At 39.9% G+C, this 15,929-nt stretch overlaps 2 protein-coding genes across 2 annotated transcripts; both read left to right on the top strand.

Annotated features, from left to right (window-relative positions):
* Positions 1-8,083: 8,083 nt before the first annotated feature.
* On the top strand, positions 8,084-8,497 carry LOC147881642 (feruloyl CoA ortho-hydroxylase F6H1-2-like). Its single transcript, XM_087401226.1, has one exon. The coding sequence runs from the start codon at positions 8,084-8,086 to the stop codon at positions 8,495-8,497; it is 414 nt and encodes a 137-aa protein (XP_087257352.1).
* A 73-nt stretch (positions 8,498-8,570) lies between these two features.
* On the top strand, positions 8,571-9,409 carry LOC147881643 (jasmonate-induced oxygenase 2-like). The gene is made up of 3 exons (XM_087401227.1): positions 8,571-8,861; positions 8,935-9,030; positions 9,167-9,409. Exons 1-3 carry the CDS (start codon positions 8,571-8,573, stop codon positions 9,407-9,409), a joined length of 630 nt encoding a protein of 209 aa, XP_087257353.1.
* Positions 9,410-15,929: the final 6,520 nt, after the last annotated feature.

The following is a 15,929-nucleotide window of genomic DNA, read 5'->3' on the forward strand; positions in this document are numbered from 1 at the left end:
CAAATTTTGTAGGGAAAATGCAATTTTCTGCTGGATTAACACAACCGGTGTGAGGGGAAACATCAATGAACACTGTTCTTGCTAGTTTACATTCCTCTTTAAAACAACACCACACTCTCATTAATGGTTTAAACTCCGCTTCCACATTCATCCTATCTAGTCGAATGATTCTACTCTTTGTATGCTTATGGCATGCCATCGCACCCCAAACCATGAAGAAATTTAACTTTCTGTTAACATGATGCTCCAAAGTGTCCAACATGTGTTGCACCATGCCCTTTTCTCCTCCAGTGGACCAAATGCCAACATGGCAGTGATCGAGCAACCATTGTAGAAACTCTAAACACCCAGGATGGAGAACAAGCCAATGCTTCCCATTGTGCAAGCTCATATGTTTGTTTGACTTCGAAAAACAATGCTCAAGCAATAACCCCTTCAAATCTATTATCACTGCTAGTCTTATTTTTGTTATCACCTCTTTTGACATTATTTCTGAGGGTGACATTATGTCTTCTCCTTTACCTTCTAAGATTTCTTCCTACACCTTGGCTTCATACAATGACATTGCATCTTCTCCTTTACCTTCTAAGCTTGCATCCACATTTGTCAATGGAACATTAACTCCAGACATTGCATCCTCAACATTTTCAATCAACCATGTTGAGCTTGGAACTTGCATGCTAATGTTCAAATTAGGCACATAACGAATCATTGGATCAGGTGTCACATGTACAGGCAATGCTTCTAGCGATGTGAAATTGAGATGGCCAAGATCTGTTGATAAACAAGGAAATGAAATTCATAAGTAGAAACAAACTGAAGATTGAGATGGAAAACCAAATTGTCAAACTTTAGGTTGTGTGCTCTCAATGCAATTTGTTTGTGTGAAAGCATTCATGTTTTTCTTTTTCAAAACAAAATTGGATTACTTAAAAAAAGAAAGCATTCATGTTCATATGCTTAGTATACCCCCTAAAGTTGTTGAATCTATACCCTTTCAAGTTATTTTAATCCGCAAAACTATATATCCTTACAATGTCAAAAACCTTTGCGTAACAGATAGAGTGGAGTCCAACATTATCTAGCATTGCCCGAGTGTTCCCACTAAGAAAAGATTTGGCCAAGTGGCCAAAACATATCTGAGCATTCATATGAAGTGAATACGGATAGAAACAACAATTTACACTAATTCATTCATCACGATCAAGACTCAACACACTTTTTAACATTTATGAACTCATAAATAAATTTGGATGTGTATCACACTCCGAAGGTATTACAACATGCAAACACATCTTTTCATGAAATATAGAAAATTAAACATATGCAAGAATACATATGAATGTTTGAATTCTGGCAATGAGATAGAAGAAATTTCCAAGTAATATAAAAATATCTTTGGAACGAAATTAATACATCATATGGAGAATATAGCAAGATAACGTATGGAAAACATGAACACCATATAAAAGGACAATTTCAAGGACCTGTTGCTTCCTCTTCTGTTTCCCAAAACTTTGAAGCGTGTTTTTGTAAATGCTCGCGTTGCTCTTCATTGAAGAGTTGAAGCTCTTTTTGTCCTAGTATGGTACCAATTTCTTTATCCCCTCCACCTTCAATTGTATCATCTTCTTTTGGTACCCCCTCTATTGCCAATATTGGTTCTTGCAAGCCAGCCCATTGTCGAATTTCATGATTACTGTAAGCATACGTGCAACATACACTTTCAACCTTTGCCAACTCCTCATAAGTCTCAACAACTAAAACAACACACCTCTTACAAGAAAGAGACTCTATTGCAGCAAGCCCCTCAGAGAACAAGTCCAATACATACTCATCTTCTCGACAGAAACTCATGATCATGTCTTACATGATACTTGAACGTTTTCTTTTCAAGGACAATTCAATGTCAAATTCATCATCATCATCCTTGTCATCATCATCCTCGTCACGTGATTCTTCCTGCACCACTTGATTTTTCACATTTTTCATCTACAACATATATTGATGGCTTACATTGTGCATTGGTATAGTGCTCAATATCGTTGAAATGCTTTTCCTTGCTCACTAGTACATAGTCAATTAAGCCATCCATAGATCCAGTGACAAATATATCTGCAGTTTCAAAATTAAGGCAACCAAAGTGTATTTTATATTGTCCGCATGTCTTATTTAATGCATTCTTCAAACATGATACATGATCCATGGTCAAGAACACCACAAGAAGGAATTGCACTGGGGGAGAAGCGATTGTCATCAAGCTTTTCAACAAACACTCAAAGCGATCCTCGTTCCAATTTCTACTTCTGCTTGGTCCATACATTACATCCAAAAAAGCAACCCCTATTGCCATTGGCTCTTGGTACACATTATGTATAAATTCCATTCCCTCCATGTTTGAACCGACTGTGTAGAACCTCCAAGGCTGGGTGGAATTTCGTCCATGGCTTGCACCTTCACTTTGTCCCATAATCCACCTCAAATACCCCTTTGCAGCATCAGGCAATGGTGGAGTTTCCTAGCCCTATTAAAGCTTCACTTTTAACCATGAGTCAGAGCAACCACGAATCCGATGATACAATTCTGGAGTAATTTTAAAATGTAATCTGCACTCATCCCAATTTTTTAACATTAAAGAAGGTCGTTCTGCAGATATAAACATATAAAGTTCTTCTTGTAGTGCAGCATCTCTCTTGATCTGCATAGCTCGTCCTTCAATATCAAGAATCATGGCATCAGTCTTTGTTTTAGCTATGACTACTCTACCTTCCTTAATGTCATTTTGAATTTGACCAATTTGATCATCACTCAATCCATGCAAGCATCTAAACATTGAGACTATGGGTTGCCTATGGCATTTTCCATCTTGTGAATATTTGCGTGCAATGTAATCCTCAAGGAAGGAGATCCAACCATCATAAATGGCATCGCTTGTGATTATCATATGTACATCCTTCATGACAAAGCTATTGCCCAATGTTACCTTGCCAGTGTCAATGAAAGCCTGCAAAATGTATGAATCCATTAGAATGCAATAATTAAGAAAACAGACTTGTAAAAAATGATTCATAATTAAAATCTGTACTTACATCCCAATTCTCACGATCTGGATGTCCTTTTGCAAGCCCTTGTTGGGCTTTCTTGGGTTTCTTAAAGAGAATCCATTGTCCCCTCACTTGCTTAAGTATATCAATGTATGGAGATTGTCTCAAGATATTTTGAGACTCCAGGTTTGCCATCTTTGATATCTCCACACAAAAGCGTGCGGGACAATTGACTACAATCCTTGCCTGGCAGGTGTAGTAGTAGTTCTTTCTTTGGGCCGTGCTGTTATCATCATTAGATGTGAATATTTTAGCAGCATATATTGAATATTGTCCAGATAGTATCCAGTAGTGGCACTTGGTTAAATCCTTTTTATCTACCCTTTCTAGGGGCTGCTTTGTTTCAGGATTGAAAGGCATTAAATCCGCTACAGCAGCAGGAGGCCTAGAGTTATAACTGAAGTCTGCAGCAAGCTTCTCCACATGCTCTTTGTTCAACCCTCTATATACATAGCTTGGAGGAGCTTTTTGACATCTTGCAACTAGAATTGGAAATGTTGCATGCAACCCGAATGGGTAGTATTTTTCATATTCCACCAAGCCTGATGGTTTCTTTTACTCTTTTTTTCCTATGACCTTTTCACTTGGCTCCAATTCACTACCACTGCTTCTTTCCACAACTACTAGCATACCCTCTGGAGGTGTTACTTCTTGTGGTACATCAATTATAGTTAGCTTTCTTTTCTTTGCCCCTTCTCCGCTACCACCTGGTGCTTGAACCATTGTCGACTTTCCTTTCTTTGTTCCTTTCCCACTATCTTCCCCACTTTTACGCTTCTTTAATGTTGCTGAAACTTTGCGATATGATTCAATGATTGTTGTCACTGTGTCAATTTCATTTCCATCAATTGATTCAACACTTATCTAGCCTCTTGATTGCATGTTGTCATCTACATCAGACTTCATACAAGATGCTTCATAATCGCTGGGATCCAAGAGAAATCTCTTATTTTGATTTATAATGATCAACAATCCAATATCTCCCTCTTTTCCAACCACATCTTCTGTGATTTGATGTACCGATCCAACACAAGTGTATGCACTTTTATTAGATAACAAAACAAATAAGTGAACTCATGTCAACTGTGCTCCCTCAATACTATATATGTCAAAGTACCAAGGTATGCTTTTTTCTCCAAATCCACTTACAACTTTCTCAACCTTCTTCACATTTGTGTCTTTCCTGTAAAAAACCCAAGCAATATACAAACTATCATCTTTATAATCTTTAATGTTAGACAAAACACATTATCGATAAACATATCTGAAATAGAATCTAGAATTGACACTAGACATAGTAGTAGATTTGAGAAAGCACTAGATTCTAGGGAGATTTGGCCACACTAGGGAGATTTGGCCGTGCGGCCAAATCTTATGGGCTTCTTTTAAAGCACCGGAAGGGGAGGTTTGGATGTGTGGCCAAATCATATGGGCTTCTTTTAAAGCACCGGAAGGGGAGGTTTGGATGTGTGGCCAAATCATATGGGCTTCTTTCAAAGCACCAAAGTTTGGGGAGATTTGGCCTTGTGTCCAGATCTTGTGGGCTTCTTTCAAAGCACTAGGGTCTGGAGAGATTTGGCCGTGCAACCAAATCTTGCTAGCTTCTTTCAAATCGGTCAAATCTTTCTAGCTTCTTTTAAATCACTTGGGTTTAGGGAGATTTGGCCGTGTGGCCAAATCTTGCTAGCTTCTTTCTAATCACGAGGGTTTAGGGAGATTTGGCCATGCGGCCAAATCTTGCTATCTTTTTTCTAATCACGAGTGTCTAAGAAGATTTGGCTATGTGGCCAAATCTTTTCAAAGCACAAGGTTTAGGAAGATTTAGTTGTGATGCCAAATCTTTATAGCTTCTTTCAAATCACCAAGGTCTAGGAAGATTTGGCCGTATGTTTTGAAAGAAGCCAAGAAGATTTGACCGCATGGCCAAATCTCCCCATTTAAAATTCAAAATTCAAATTAGCAGTATTTGGGGAGATTTGGTTGTGATGTCAAATCTTTCTAGCTTCTTTTAAATCACTTGGGTCTAAGGAGATTTGGCCGTGCGGCCAAATCTTGCTAGCTTCTTTTTAATCACAAGGGTCTAGGGAGATTTGGCCATGTAGCTAAATCTTGCTATCTTCTTTCTAATCACGAGTGTCTAAGAAGATTTGGCTATGTGGCCAAATCTTTTCAAAGCACAAGGTTTAGGAAGATTTAGTTGTGATGCCAAATCTTTATAGCTTCTTTCAAATCACCAAGGTCTAGGAAGATTTGGCCGTACGGCCAAATCTTGTATGTTTTGAAAGAAGCCAAGAAGATTTGGCCGCATGGCCAAATCTTCCCATTTAAAATTCAAAATTCAAAATCTTAGATTCAAAATTTGAAATTCAAATTTCAAATTTCAAAATTCAAAATTGAAATTCTGAATCTTAGATACAAAATTCAAATTTCAAATTTCAAGATCTGAAAATCAAATCATATAATAAAGACTACTTTCAAATCACACTTCGAGATTCCTACTTTTACAAGACTCTTTCTTTCAAATCGTGGTGTTTCAAAATGGAAAAAATGGAGAACATGCAATAATTAGGTACACTTTCAAGTTCACAGGTTAAGATTGATGTTTTCTTGTTGTAGGAAACCTGTATCCTTCTCTTTTTTTCTTACATGCTTAAAATAGTATTTTAAAACTCTTTTTGATTTACATCTTCTATGTGCATTATTATTTTGATGAGTCTTAAGTGCCCTATGTTTTTAAATTGGAAAACATCTTGGGTATGGCTATTATACATAGGGAGGTTTTCCTTGAGTTTAGTAAACAACATTGACATGTTGATGCTCGAATCAATGATATAGTGTACTTTACTCCTTCTATTTTATATAAGAAGCTAATAATGAAGAAAAATTTACTCCTTGATGGTAGCACCAACTCTCTAGGAAAAAATGGCAATGGTCATGAAAGAATTTTTGCTATGCTAAATGAGCAAAATTGTCAAGCATCACGTTGATTAGATTTGCTGGTTGATCTAGGTGGGGAAGTTTTGTAAAAAAGGGAAAATTTTGATAGAAAAGTCAAAAGTTAAAATTTTTAATACTAGCATCAATGATGTCCATGAGCATAGTTATCAATCATTAGGATCAAATCAATCGGTCCTAATAACAACTAGGTGGGGTAATTTGGCAAAACGTAGGCCAATTCTATTAAATGCTTGATGCTAGCATTGAATCTTAGAGTGAAAATTCATGCAATTCTAATCAAAATTGAAATGTTTCTCAAGGGAATGATGCTAGCATCATCCTCTAGCTAAATTTTGCGATTTTTGGCTAGAATTGGTAATATTTTACTCTTTAAATCTATTCTTAGAACATTTTAGTAATGCTCGCATTGCGTGGCTTGATGAATTCAATTTTTTTAAGAAACTCATTGCTTGCAACCTCTCCTATTGTTGTACAATATGTGCATGTTTCTTGCATTCGCCTATTCCAATGTGGTCTTTTGCAGGCATGGTTGCAGTTTGTTTTGCTATGGGATACCTTCCTTTTTATTTTCAAAAATCTATTTGGACTGTTTGAAGGTTTGTTGCAGCTATTACTTCTTTTCCTACTTACCAATGCTAGTATTCTACTGATATTATTTTTCTGCAATTCATTTTGAGAACTCTTTGATTACATGTAGATTGCTTTGTCTACACATAGATCATGCAAAATTTCATTTTTGGCATAGACAATGTATTTTGGCTTGCAGTTCCAGCTTCCATGCCTCTCTTAGATTATAAGATTTTTTGTCCTTTTGAGTTTTGACATTCTGCGACTTTATTTTTATAAAAAGCAACCACAAAGGACATAGCTAGTGGGCACCTATGTTAAACATGCAATCCCAAAACAATTTTGTACTTTCGATGCAACCATCACTCCAAACTTAAAATAAACAAAATTTCAAATGAATTGCTATGAGTAGAATGTTTCTCCCAAGCAAGGAAATTTGGGCATCTCGAAAACCATGACACTACAATGTATCCCAAAATGTAATGCCAGAAGCTCACCCGGGATTGATGCAAGAGAAAATAAAAGCCTTTGTGAAGGTAGGCACCCTAACATCTTGCTACTATAAAACATTAATTCTCCCCATCATGCCTTCCAAAATCTTGCAATTACAAAATTGGATGTATCTACAATAAAGACATAAAATGAAACGAAAAATAGATATGGCTACTCCTTTGGAGCAATGTCACCCCTATAGATGCAACAAATCCAATAAAAAATAGCATGTCTCCATGAATGACTCAAGAGTCACCTCTATGTGTTGAGATCCAATTTACAACCTTTGGATCAAATCCACACCCATGATTTGGATACTAGCCTTTGGCCCTACATCAATTGTCCCACCTGCCCCAAAAAGCAAATCAAGAACCACTCCTTCCTCCTTGCAAAATGTGGAGAAGAGGAATTGCAAGAACAAATCACTCTTCTCCACCTTGCCCCATTTCTATCTATGGTCCCCATTTAGGATTTGGAAGGAGGTGGGTCGGTCCATACATTACTTTTCACACATCTTTATATTCTCTCTCCCCTCCCCCTATTTTGGTTTTTTTTTAAGGGTATGTGGATGCTTTTAGATATTCCTTCTTTCCTAACCAATGACCATGCACTCATATGCATGCGTATGTTTTAGAAAGAGATACCATATCATACGCACACAAACGAGTTGATTTTTAGAAACTTGAAACAAGATGAATAACGTTCATCAAGCCCCCCCACACAAACTCAATTGTGACGTTTCCAAATTTAAGGATAACTTCTTGGATGATCGGCGGTAGTCGAGAGCCTCACGTCGACCTAGGTTCCTTTCTGAGCATCAAGGGTGGCTGCCAATGGCGACAACGAAAAGTCCTTGCCACTTGGATGTATACACTACGAGGATTCGACTTCCTGTTACATAACGATTCCCTTCTTCCAAATTTAAGGAGTGCATTGTGTGCTGTGGTGCACCACGCACCGTCATGTCGCCTGCTGCACCACGCACCGATATGTTGCCCGTAGACGTTGCAGCTCATGCAGACCCCTTCAAGTGGCCTGTCGTTGACCTTTCCGACCTCCACTGCGGTGGTCGCCCTCGCATCTTACGGCAGATCATGCAAAGCTTGAAAGAGTGCAACACTTTCTACGTTATCAACCACGGTATCCCTGTGGAACTGCTGGAGAAGCTCAGGCTTGCTAGCGAAAATTTCTTCCGGCTGCCTCTTGAAGAAAAACAGAAGTACGCCAGGGACCGATTTCCTTTTGGAAACGGCTTCGATTGCAGCAAGATACGGGTGACTGAGAACTTCATTCATGATTATAAAGCCACTTTTCGTCTGGTCATCGATCCGCCAAGTCAAGTTTGCCAGGACCTGTGGCCACCCACACACAGGTAGCTTTTACCAGTCCATGTAAAAGGGTCGCAGCGTGCAGCATACCTGAAGTAGACTAGTGAGACTGATCATAAGCATGGACGTGCCATTGTCGTGTGTTCAAGCTAGAGATGAATTGCAAGCACTTCAGAAGATGGGTGCAGCAGCGATGTCCTTGTCGCTTAGTCTCCTTTCGTTATTGGCGGAAGGGCTCAGCGTCGACTACTCGTCCTTCGAGCGTGCAATAGGGGAGCCTAGCCTTAGTTTTCTTACGAATCATTACAAACCCCGACATGAAGTTGACGTGGATATAGTGGCACCAGGTCATCTAGATGCGGGACTTTTCTACCTCCTGTTCGAGCACACCGATCGCATAACAGCCGCTCAGGTGAAATCCCATCGTCTAAAAGATCTCATTGTGTAAGAAATCGGACTAAAGTCTATGTTGGAATAATCTGCAGGTGAACAAGCTCGGCCCTGATGGCGCCGACTCCTGGGAAACAGTTCGTCGCCCGCATCCGGACGCGTTGCTAGTGTTGGTATCCGAGCAAGTCGAGGTAGTTTCTACTAATGGAATCCCCGGCATTAATTTGTAGCTGCTGGTGGATAAAGTAGATTAGAAAGTTCAGGACTCTGGGGGCTGTGCCTGTTTGTTGAGTATAATATGGCATGTACCTATTGTCATGTGTGCAGGTGCTAACAAATGGGGCGGTGAAGGGGAGTTTCCATAGAGTGTTGGCATCCAAGGAAGAACGTTTTTCCACGCTCTTTATTTGCGGACCGCAGAAGGATGTTCCTCTGAGTCCTCTTCCGGAGCTGGTGAAGGCAAGCGGCCAGCCTTCACCTTACAAGACCATGACATTGCTTGAGCGCTTGTTTGATCTCAAGGCCCATGGCTTTCAACGCAACAACATCTTCGTCTCAGCTACCCCCTGAGAAGAAACGTGGTTTTACTTTCCGATGTTATGCAGCGAAAATTGTAGTGAATGCATTCGTCAAATATTCCGGTTAGGATCCTATGTGATCTGCGCGAACTCTACTAGATTGTTATAAGCTATAATTTTTAATACCGAATCCTGATTTGAGAAGGGGCTTCTATTTCGCTATTTGTTTCCACATATTCGAGAAGGCACTACTAACGGGGGAAAAAAAGAGAACGATAGTCCTATGTATTCGCCTCTCCGCAATACTTATTCACCCTCTGCAATCCAGAACACACACACACGGGCAAAAGAACATAATGAAAGAAGAAAAAACTCAGCAACCCACTCCAGACAATGCTCCATCTGCAATTCTCAGCCCAAAATATTCGGCTGCCCATAAATGTTCTTGGAAGACGGTTTTCTTCCCATGTCTGAAAATTAGGTCTAGTATTCCTATAATCTCTCTTTTGAGTTAAAAATAAACGAAAATATACCTTAAGGATAAAAGATTAAGAATAGAAGATTAGAGGACAACTCGAGAAACGTGTTCTTGATAGTTGTGAACTTTACATTTGGACGAGCCTCGATTGTCGTTGATTTATACATCACATGTACATTAAAAGAACCCAATTAAGATATCTATGACCCATTATGGTTCACTCATAACTTTTTTTACGAATGAAGTGATAATGCACTTCAACATGTTCTCTTCTCGCATGAAACACAAGGTTCTTTGCTACTAGGATATTGATCATATATCTGAATAAAGCGCCATCGGGTGTCCAAGAAGTATCTCCAGCTCTAAAGGACGCCTTTTGGACCCAACTTCTTCACATGCAAACATTAGTAGATACTATGTATTTAGCACATACATGTATTTAATCAATCGCTAATTAACAGGATCATAAGACCTACATGCCATTAATTTTCTGACATATCCTGCAAAGACACTCTTGATTGTCTTGGCATCAAGCTTGTTCCTTGTTGCATTTGTAACATAAACAAAAGCAAGCGAGCCAAATACCCCCAAATGATTGATAAGAGGGCTTATGCCTCTTTTGCATCATGTTTTGCAACAGAAATTTGGGATGCCTATCTGTTAAGTACCACCTTGATTTTGAGCTCACTGCCCATGCGTTGTGGAGCAAGTTAGAGCGCTTGTTTGGCAACCAAGTCATCAATTCCAAGGTATTTCTTTACCAGGAGTTCTTCAAGCTCACCATGAAGCATGACGACACTCTTCAACAGCATTTGAATCACAGGAGTCCCTCATCACACAACTTTCTTCTTTGAAGGCCCCTGTGACATGCTTTAGCCCAAACTGTCCTATTATGTCTTCTCATAGAGCATACATCTACACGACAAATTTGCAATAACTCTATTTGTGTACCGAGAGAGTTCTTTTTGATTAGGAGATATCTACATGCAAATTGATAAATTTTCCCATAATTCTTACAAAAGCCACTTCTTGATCTACTACACAAGTCACATATTGTCATTGTAGCATAAATGAGCTACTTGAGGAATAAACAAGAAGCCCTAGGTATGGTATTATCGACAATAAATAGAATCTTGAGTGTATGTGTATATTATCAACAATACATGATAGGCTTCTTATATATAGAGAGCCTTTGAAATAGTCAACACTTGTGGGATCCTCTTATCCACATCTCTCCTTGTGATTGTCCTTGATCCACATCCTCTCATCATGTAGTCCACATCCTAGGGTGGCTACTTTAATATATTCCTACACCATACCTTTGCCTCTAATTATGTGCCCATGGCACCATATTCCTCAACACCTCCCCTCCATCTCCCGTTCGTGCCATGATCCATTGGCTACTGCAAGGTGGTCAAATGTGAGTTACAAATCCATCACCTCCCCTTAGTACATACCTTGCTACTTAAGGTTGTCAAGTGTGGTTTTTACACATCAATACCTCCCCTGATTGCTTGCATGGCTACTTGCAGGTGGTTAGGTTTGATTACAAGAACATAGGCTAAAGGTGGAAAGGCTTTTGCTTCTCGATACGTGTTGTTGATGGCGTTCTCTTCTTTGCTTGATGTAGCTTGATGCATGATGCTTTGTTCTTCCATGTGCTCTAATGCTTTATGTGTGGATGCCATGTTCTATGATATGGTCATCTCATGCACTTGTGCCTTTGGCATGCTTTTTGCATTCACAAGTTACTTCACCATTTGTTGCAAAGGTCTTACCATGAGCTTAGTTTTGCTTCAATGGAAGTGTCTAATTGTTGCTAACAATGATTTTGACTTGACACGTGCTTTTTGGAGCGTGTGCAAATTCTTCTTGGATTGCAAGTTATGGCTTGTCGAAGTTTTATGAAGAAGAGGGGCAATTGATGATGTGGCATAGGGATTCACGTGCATCATTCCAAACTCTGCTTAGTAAAGGCCTTTGTGCTTATGTGGCACTATGCCATGTGGCAGTCTATTAACCCAACCAAGCCAACAAACTTACTCATGATAACCCTTAGCCTAACCATAGTCCAACTAATGAAGGAGTGAACCTAGCCACACCTTAGCTTGACTACACCCAGCCTTATCTGTGCTGCACGTGTCTTGTCATGGGACGTGTCCTAAGGTCTACATTTGTGAGAAACCTTTTCCTGGATATGGCGATGAGGCACTGAGGTGTGTGTTGGAGAGGTCGAAGATGGTCATTTTGCAGGAGTCTACTACATGCACATTGGCTGGCCTATTAACGTCGATTGCACCATAGGCATGTAGTTCATAGAGGTGGATGTAGATGGCTGACTGGTTTGCCGTCACGAGTCTGTTGGCTGTCTCATAGGATTTGTTGTTGCTAGAGGCTTCTTTTGGTGTTTAAGGCACTAAGTCTAACTTTGACTTAGCTCTTTGCCTGAGTCAAGCTCGCCTAGTCATTATGCGCCGGAGCTTCGTTGTGATGCTTGCATGCTATAGCTGCATAGGAGTTTCTGTTGTGCTATCCAATCACCCAGCCATTAGCTGTGGATTTGCGTGAGCATAGGCAAAAGATTCGTTTCATTGATGGAGCTATGGTGGATAAGCATGGACAAAAAACTTAGTTACAAGCTGCCTTCTCGTTGCCGGTGGTCACCAAAGGGCTATCCATGGGGTCAATTTGCCTTCTGACTCTTCACCACAGTAATTGGCTATTCATTCGAGCCTTGATTGAACAAATATGGTGCTATTGTCTCTATCTTACTGGAGTACTAGTGTGTGGCATAAATGAGCTACTTGAGGAATAAACAAGAAGCCCTAGGTAAGGTGTATAGTATTTAAAAATTTAGGCACTATCTACTCTATGACAAAATATGTGTGCCTTAGGATCAATGGAGTGATGTAAGGTGGATGGAACCTATGTGTAAACATGATGAAGAGAGTGCTCATGACATGTACCTCAAGTCAATTAGGTTCGAAGATAGATTAGCTTGGACTCATAAACAGAACCTTGAGTGTATGTGTATATTATCAACAACACATGATAGGCTTTTTATATAGAGAGAGCCTTTAGAATAGTCAACACTTGATCCTCTGATCCACATCTCTCCTTGTGGATGTCCTTGATCCACATCCTCTCATCATGTAGTCCACATCCTAAGATGGCTACTTTAATACATTCCTACACCATACCTTTGCCTCTAATTATGTGCTCATGGAACCATATTCCTCTCAACACCTCCCCTCCACCTCCCCTTGGTGCCATGATCCACAAGGTGGTTAGATGTGAGTTACAAATCCATCACCTCCCCTTAGTGCATACCTTGCTACTTAAGGTTGTCAAGTTCTGTGATATGGTCATCTCACACACTTGTGCTTTCGGCATGCTTTTTGCATTCATACGTTGCTTCACCATTTGTTACAAAGGTCTTACCATGATATTAGTTTTGCTTCAATGGAAGTGTCTAATTGCTAACAATGATTCTAACTTAACACGTGCATAGAGCGTGAAAAAACAATCACTTTTCCTTTTTGGAGCATGTGCAAATTCTTCTTGGATTGCAAGTTATGGCTTGTCAAAATTTTATGAAGAAGAGGGACAATTGATGATGTGGCATAGGGATTCACATGCATCATTCCAGACTGTCCTTAGTAAAGGCCTTTGTGCTTATGTGGCACGATGCCATGTGGTAGTCTATTAACCCAACCAAGCCAACAAACTTAATCATGATGACCCTTAGTCTACCCAACTAACCAAGGAGTGAACCTAGCCACACGTAACTACACCCAGCCTTATCTGCCATGTGTCCTAAGGTCTACCTTTGTGATAAACCTTTTCCTGGATATGGCAATTAGGCACTAAGGTGCTATGTGCTAGAGAGGTTGAAGATGGTCATTTTGCAGGAGTCTACTGCTTGCATGCTGGGTGGCTTGTTAACATCGATTGCACCAGAGGCATGTAGTTCATAGAGGTGGATGTAGATGGCCGACTGGGTCGCCGTCATGGGTCTATTGGCTGTCTCATAGGACTTGTCATCCTAGAGGATTCTTTTGGTGTTTAAAGCACTAAGTCTACCTTTGACTTGGCTCTTTGACTGAGTCAAGCTCGCTTGGTCATTGTGCACTGGAGCTTTATTGTGATGCTTGCATGCTATAGTCACGTAGGAGTTTTTGTTGTGCTGTCAAGTCATACAGCCATTAGTTGTGGGTCTGTGTGAGCATAGGTAGAAGGCTCGTTTCATTGATGGAGCTATGGCGGATAAGCGTGGGTGAAAAACTAAGTTACAAGCTGCCTGCTCATTGCCAGTGGTCGCCAAAGGGCTGTTTCTAGAGTCGATTTTGTGACTCTTCACCACAGTAATTGGCTATTCATTTGAGCCTTGATTGAACAAATATGGCACTGTTGTCTCTATCTTGTTGGAGTGCTAGTGTGTATGCGATGCTTGTCCTGACCTTTGAGTGCTACCTTGGCAAACCGCCACCTACTTGCTTGCCATGGTCGATGCTTCTACACTAAGGTTGCTATTGGATAAGGCTCTTGGTCAATGGCATGGCTGAGCTGATTGCTGTCCAACATAGTTGAGTTCTTGTGCTGGTCACTGAAGGGCTATCGAAGCACTTGCTTCCAAAGGGTATAGTAACTCAAAGTTGCTTAGCCTTGGCCCTCTTGCTTTGGATAGGCTAGATTAGAACTAGGGAGACTCTGAGTACCACTTCTAACATTCACAAAATAGTCTCTCAATGAAATGAATAAAGGATGAAAATAAATTCTCAAAGGAATGAAGGACAAAAATGTATCATGGAAACTTCTCTCAATCTAAGCTATTCTAGGCTTAGCTAACTAGAGGCTAACTAGCTCTGATACCATGACAAAATATGCATGCCTCAGGATCAATGGAGTGCTCTGAGGTGGATGGAACCTTAAACATGATGAAGAGAGTGCTCATGACATGGTACCTCAAGTCAATTAGGTTCCAAGATAGATTAGCTTGGACTCTAAATAGAATCTTGAGTGTCTGTGTATATTATCTACAATACATGATAGGCTTCTTATATAGAGAGAGCCTTTAGAATAGTCAATACTTGTGGGATCCTTTGATCCACATCTCTCCTTGTGGATGTCCTTGATCTACATCCTCTTATTATGTAGTTCACATCCTAGGGTGGCTACTTTAATACATTCCTACACCATACCTTTGCTTCTAATTATGTGCTCATGGCACCATAATCCTCAACACTTTGCACCCCATTTGTCTTCTACATGGATCATGGGGCATTGTTCCACCTAATCAACAAGATGATCATTAAGCCATGATTGATTTGGTGGATGTTTTTGCTCCAAGTGTTCAACTTCAAGATCATCCACAAACTCGGTTCATCATATTGTGGAGCTAATTCCTTGCCTTGCACCGAAGATACAAAACTCAATGAAGGGATTGATGATAAGTTCCATAACACTAGCTTGCTCAGGGTGTCAATACATGTAGATAAGCATGAAGACATCATCCAATATCTCTGGATGCTGTGATTCCTAAAAAATACCAAAATGGATGAATGACAAAGTCATCTGACATCCAAGAAACAAATACACTATGGTGGCAACTAATTATGTTATCAAATGGGAAAAAAAAGGGTCTAAGAGATGACATAGCTCAAAGCACCACAAGATTCTTGTGTGAGAATGCCATTTGTGGTGTCCCATTGAGACCCTATCCAACTAAGGGGTTCACTTCATGAAATTTTTCATCAACATCATGACAAAGGAATTCCTCATCCAATACAAGAACACAACAATATAATGTTTGTCCAGCAAATGATCAACCTGAAACAAACAAAGTGCTCAAAACGACTCTCTAAAATATGATCAATGAGTAGCAAAAAATTGGGATTACAAGCTTTAAATAGCTCTATGGTCTAAAAATGGCATTCAAGGTCACAACAAAGAACACTCTATTTCCATCTAGCATTTGTTGTGCCACTGGAATTCCTTGCGCCAAGCCTAAGGGAAGCCTACAACACACAAATGGCTAAGAAAAATTCCTCCTTTAGCAATTAGAGGAATTGTACAAAATCGACAATGTCAAGAT

This window comes from Dipteris shenzhenensis, chromosome 30 (assembly GCF_047967505.1).
Source record: "Dipteris shenzhenensis isolate YYH24624 ecotype China chromosome 30, Dip_SZ_1.0, whole genome shotgun sequence".
NCBI classification, from domain to species: Eukaryota; Viridiplantae; Streptophyta; class Polypodiopsida; order Gleicheniales; family Dipteridaceae; genus Dipteris; species Dipteris shenzhenensis.

Excerpts from the sequence above, each read along its gene's own strand:
- LOC147881642 (XM_087401226.1), top strand. The coding sequence starts at position 8,084 with ATGTCGCCTGCTGCACCACGCACCGATATGTTGCCCGTAGACGTTGCA.
- LOC147881643 (XM_087401227.1), top strand. The coding sequence starts at position 8,571 with ATGGACGTGCCATTGTCGTGTGTTCAAGCTAGAGATGAATTGCAAGCA. Across the intron at positions 8,862-8,934 it reads ATCGCATAACAGCCGCTCAG|GTGAACAAGCTCGGCCCTGA; the intron begins GTGAAATCCCAT and ends AATAATCTGCAG. Across the intron at positions 9,031-9,166 it reads TGGTATCCGAGCAAGTCGAG|GTGCTAACAAATGGGGCGGT; the intron begins GTAGTTTCTACT and ends TCATGTGTGCAG.